At 32.8% G+C, this 6009-nt stretch overlaps 1 protein-coding gene across 1 annotated transcript; it reads right to left on the minus strand.

Moving 5' to 3' along the window:
* Window positions 1-2198: 2198 nt before the first annotated feature.
* LOC107480425 (uncharacterized) lies at window positions 2199-5330 on the minus strand. Its single transcript, XM_016100570.1, has 7 exons — window positions 4934-5330; window positions 3902-4441; window positions 3623-3841; window positions 3238-3508; window positions 2839-3180; window positions 2553-2724; window positions 2199-2495 (listed from the first exon to the last, which is right to left on the minus strand). The coding sequence occupies exons 1-7, from the start codon at window positions 5328-5330 to the stop codon at window positions 2199-2201; spliced, it is 2238 nt and encodes a 745-aa protein (XP_015956056.1).
* Between the last annotated feature and the right edge of the window lie 679 nt (window positions 5331-6009).

Genomic DNA, 6009 nt, shown 5'->3' on the forward strand with positions numbered 1-6009 from the left:
ACCTTCTCTGCACATGGCCAAAACCCAGGAGAGAAGCAGAAACCTCAGCCGAGGGAGGGGGAGTGGAGATGGTGCGACGGATGAATTTGGTAAAACAAAATTAGTTAAACTCACATTATCTGAGTTTAATTACGTTTATGGTTAAATTGAGAGTATTATATTAATAAAAATAAAATTTTCCAACTAAGTATTTTTAGATTGATAGTAAAAAAAATATCAATCATTTTAGATATTTAATTTTTGAATTTTATGCAAATTCAATGTATTAAAAAAATAATTTGATATGATTTTTTTGAGTAATAAAAATCTGGTTCATCTATAAAAAGAGATACGTTTTAACTATCAAAAGAAAAAAATAAAATTAATTGAGATCTGGATAAATTAACCAAATTATGTAAAGAGGTGTCAAGAAAAAATTGATATATGACATTATAAAAAACTTACTACTAATAATATATTTATTACTTAAATATATATGTTAGAAATAACAAAAATAAAATAAAATTGTATGGATAGAGTATAATTTAGATTAAAATCAAATTTTTTTTATGACAAATTAAAATCAAATATGCACTGATATCATCTAATTTGCACTGGTATCATCTTACTATTCTTTGTATAAAAAGATAAATAATTATTTTTTATTAATAAAATCATGATATTTTATTTTTATTGATATATTAACAATATAGTTTCTTTCAATTTATTTGAAAAAAACAATATCAGATTTAAAAAAGTAAATAATCAAGTTTTTTAATAAATTTTAATACTTTCAAAATCACATAATAAAGTAACTTTTTGAAATCGGATAAAAACAAAATCAAATTAAAAACTTTCTTTATTTTTTTTGGGAAAAACACATAGTGAAATAACTTTTAATAAAATTGAATATTTTCAAAACCACATAGTGAAATAAATTTTTGATATGAAACAAAATAAGTGTATTTAAAAATCACTTTTTAAACTAAAAAAAATCAAAATAAAATATGAAAATATGAATCATCAAATTTATCCACTAAATAAAAGGGTATCTTTTAAATGAGCACAATAATTATCTGCTATTTGATTATATTATATAGAAATCAAAGGTTAATATAAAAGAAGAATATTGATAGACTCTAATAAATGCATAACATTTTAATGCATAATTAAGTACTTTAAATCTCAATAGTCTAATACAAAATATTTCTTGATACAAAGAATTTGTATCAAATTTAAGAGTGAAATAATATTAAACAAGTGCAAAATTATTCTGCACTAAAATAAAATATTTAAAATATCAGACATCAAATTAGAATTTTGACCTAAATATTAAAACCAAAATAATAATAAAAAAATAGAAGACAGAATGCACCAGAAAAAATTGATACATAAAATATAGATAATCATGTTAAAGTAATTATGATTGATGATATTTTTCCTAATAGGTAATTATGAAATTATTTCTTAATAAATTCTTACCTTATTAACAATAGTATAGTATAATAATTAATTTTAATAAATGAAAAATATTTTGATATGTATTGATATGTTTTATATTCATTTTAAAGTAAAAGATTATACTTGCCATTTTTAAAATACTATGTATTAAAATATATTTATGTATATATATACAAATATACTCTACATTTATAAAGCGTATGAATACTCTTCTTTCATAACATCTATAATATTCATTTAATAGAATCTAATCGTCCATAAAAAATGGTGCATCTAGTGCACACAAAATGGTTGAAACGATTTTAGACATACCCTAAAGAAGATGTTCCTCTCTAAAGAAAACGTACACCAAAACAAAACTATAAATAACACAGATAAGATTAGAAAATATAACAAAAAAACTACATTATATCTTATCAAAAATTCCTTAAATACAACATTTTCAGTCTTGGTAGGATCAACTAATCCTTCATCACAAAGTAAAATCTTCAGACCATTTCTACTCCTAACTCAGGAAAGAGCTACATAAAGTTGACCGTGACAAAACACAGGGCGACGCAAGAACAAACCAACTGTTGATAATGTCTGACCTTGACTTTTGTTGATTGTCATCGCAAACGACAAAGAAACTGGGAATTGACGGCGTTGGAATTTAAACGGTATAATCGTATCACTGGGAATCAAATTCATTCTGGTGATAAAAACTTTATCCCCAATATTGCTACCAGAAACAATATCCGTACCGATCACATTTGTCCCTAGATCTCGCACAACAAGTCGAGTCCCATTATACAAACCCCAACTGGATCAACATTCCTCAACAAAATAATAGGCACGCCTATTTTCAACTTTAACGAATGATTAGGTAGACCAGAACACCTAATCTGGTTCAAGAATTCAACATTTATCCAATCAACTTCAACATCGGAATAAGCATCACTACCACATATCAAATCAGCACTGAGATAATTTTTCTCCTCACCAGGCAATAACTCAACTATATAATTATTTATCTCTTCAATATTCTCAACAGTCGGAGCCAATATTGCCCTATCCTGGAAAAAGCTTGGATCACGAAAATTCTAAACCGAATTTGGATAGATTGTATTTACAATATCTTCCACTGGGTTTTCCAAAACAGGAATGATTAGATCAGAAGGAATATCAACAAGAAGTTTGTCGTTGACCAGAGTTCCACATAGATGACCTTCACCGATATGAAGTATCCAATCTAAAAACGACCTTAACTCCTGAGCAGTTGATTGTTCCAATCCACTTGCTAACCTCATATTTTTGGTCAATCGCAAAACTTCACAATATTTCCAAAGGACAGAAGAATTTATGGACGCCATCACAATCTCAGCACGAGAACCTTTTGGAATAACTGACAAGACCTACCTGAAATCACCACCAAGAACGACCACCTTCCCACCAAAAGGTAAATCTTTATTCCTATTAGAGATCGAAACCATTATATCCCGTAAAGTCCTATCGAGAGCTTTAAATGCTAATTTGTTAGTCATCGGTGCCTCATCCCAAATAATCAAATCGGCCAACAGGACTACCTCAGCTTTTGGACTATCCTTTTTAATCCGACAAATAGTGTCTTCAGTCAGCTCAACAGGAATATTGAACATAGAATGCGCCATTTTACCACCAGGTAACAACAGAGAAGTAATACCACTAGAAGCAATGTTTATAACAATCTTTTTCTCAGATCGCAATCTAGCTGACAAAACTCTGTATAAAAAAGTTTTTCCAGTTCCACCAAACCCGTAGACAAAAAAGAATCAATGCCTCTTATTCGAAACACAATCAATAATTTTATCGTAGACCACTATCTGTTCTTCATTTAACTTGGAGACATTTGCATCGTGCTCACGAGTCAAAGAAACAATATCATACTGAAACTCACGCAACAACATCAAATTGCTAAATTGAGAGACTAAAGAGTTATTAGGAACTGGCATGCCAGCATAATTTCTCAATGATTTTCCATTACTCTGCAATAGTTTCTCAATCTCCAACAAACAAAATACTTGCAACTCGTCCTGACTCATCCTTAGATCTACGTTTAACGATAATTAATAAAATATTAGCACCATAATATGATTTCTGTACTATGTGCGTGCGTGTGTGCCTGCCTGTCATATAATAAATTCATGATGAACAAAATTCTTACCAGGATATTGTAGCTCATGTCTTCTGCGATAAAGAATATCATCATACAAATAAGTCCAAGTTTGTTCCCAAACTGACAGAGGTCTTCCCATGGAACCATATAGCAACAACATCACAAAAAGCCTCCTTAGCTGTGCAGCTGACGCAAACTCGGCGACTTCCTTAATAGCAGAAACATACTCCTTATCATCTATCAAGAATCCCATGGCAGAACATGCCTCTTGAAATGTATCATAAGTAACACCATTCACAGTTCTTATTCTTCAAAAACTGGTACAACCTCTCTGCACATTCAAAAGCATCTGCATGTAGAAAAGTTCACCAGATGAGGGATGAGTAAAACTTAATCTTCCAATTGAGAATCCCCTCTGTCTTGGCTTCCACTCCCTGATATTCGAACAATAGACAAATTTGCCTGGATATTCAACATATGTTAAAGACTTCCCCTCCGGGAACCGCCTGTTGGCCATCATCCAACCCGTAAACATCGTCAGCAAATTTTTGTTCTGCAAATAAACATGAGTAGTGATATCAGCATCATCGAATACAACATGTTGCTGGTTTGGCAAGTGAAAAGTCAACCTCTGTACTGCCGGCCATCTATGATGAATATCATAAGCAAAAATTCTCCACATGGATTCAGATGGTGACAAATAACGACAATCGTAATACTGTTTGATCTCATCAACCACCTGAGAAGATTCACGAACATCATATATTTTTCCAATAGTTGAAGTCACCCGATCTGGACCCTTATTGACATACTTAAAAAAGTACTTAATCACATTTGACTTGTTACAGAACTCAAGATTTATGTGAGCTTAATATTTCATTAACAATAGTGGATTATAGGGCACAACAAATTTGTTATCAATATCAACATCGTTGATTTTCACTGTGACACCCGTAATACGACGTCTATATATTGGATAGCCATCCTCATCAAAGCTCGTTTGGTCAATGAATCTTTTTGGATAAAATTTTGAGCACTTACCATTTTTCATGCAAGGAGAACTCAGTCTAAGTCGACCGCAGGGACCATGGATCATGTACTTGGTGACAACCTTATAAAGAGATGGAAATTTCTGGGGATTGGGTAGCTCGGCACAGATAAATTCATCAATAATTTCAACACTTTGTAAGTTGTTTTTCACATTAAGCCAAAGTAACATGTGTGCATGCGGTAGACCTCTTTTTTGGAACTCAATAGTATACATACCTAAAAAATACAAAAACATCCTAAAGAACCCAACAACTACATGTCTGAAGACAATAGACAGAGATTGAGATGCTAAGCGAGAAAAGAACATACTTGCATTAAGTGGACCAAAAAACACACCTTCCTTGAGATCGCTAAGGAGGCACTTCAACTTGGCATGAAAGACACGACAAGAGATATCAGAACGATCAGCTATGGGAATTCGCTCTCGCTCTGAAAACCGCTGAAATTCAGGCCAATTTGGATTACACGTAATAGTGAGAAATAAATCTGGATAGCCAAAATGTTTACAAACTGTCATGGCATCCTGACAACGGTTAAACATATAACGTCTACCACCAGTGAAAGAAGAAGGCAAAATGATTCGTGTCCCAATTGAAGAAGCTTCGTCATCGCCACGACGCATAGCCTCCTCTATTCCTTGAAGGACTTCTCCTCTAATTGTACGTTGCTTCATTCTAATCTCATGCAACCTTTGGGACTCAATCATGGTGAAACAATCAACAACAAATTGCTGAAATAACTATCTACACTTGTGAATAATTCCATCTTCGTGTTCCCTAATCTGGAGACAAAAACATATGAATTCCCTAAGGGAAACCCTTGTTCTCCTTCCAGGAACATATCCAAGCTGTTCACCTCAATAACCAATGTTCAGTGATGAGCGGATAATTTATACGCTTTTTGGCATTGTTTTTAGTGTGTTTTTAGTATGATCTAGTTAGTTTTTAGTATATTTTTATTAGTTTTTAGTTAAAATTCACTTTTCTGGACTTTACTATGAGTTTGTGTGTTTTTCTGTGATTTCAGGTATTTTCTGGCTGAAATTGAGGGTCCTGAGCAAAAATCTGATTCAGAGGCTGAAAAGGACTGTAGATGCTGTTGGATTCTGACCTCACTGCACTCGAAGTGGATTTTCTGGAGCTACAGAAGCCCAATTGGCGCGCTCTTAACGGCGTTGGAAAGAGACATCCTGGGCTTTCCAGTAATGTATAATAGTTTATACTTTGCCCGAGATTTGATGGCCCAAACCGGCGTGGCAAATCAGCTCAAGAATTCTGGCGTAAAACGCCAGAACTGGCACAAGAATGGGAGTTAAACACCCAAACTGGCATAAAAGCTAGCGTTTAACCCCAGAAAAGGTCTCTACACGAAAATGCTTCATTGCT

Source organism: Arachis duranensis, chromosome 3 (assembly GCF_000817695.3).
Source record: "Arachis duranensis cultivar V14167 chromosome 3, aradu.V14167.gnm2.J7QH, whole genome shotgun sequence".
Taxonomy (NCBI): domain Eukaryota; kingdom Viridiplantae; phylum Streptophyta; class Magnoliopsida; order Fabales; family Fabaceae; genus Arachis; species Arachis duranensis.

Coding starts and splice junctions, on each gene's coding strand:
- LOC107480425 (XM_016100570.1), bottom strand. CDS start 5,330: ATGATTGAGTCCCAAAGGTTGCATGAGATTAGAATGAAGCAACGTACA. Junction 3,181..3,237: donor GATTGTGTTTCGAATAAGAG/GCATTGATTCTT, acceptor TTTTTTATACAG/AGTTTTGTCAGCTAGATTGC. Junction 2,496..2,552: donor AAAACCCAGTGGAAGATATT/GTAAATACAATC, acceptor AGCTTTTTCCAG/GATAGGGCAATATTGGCTCC.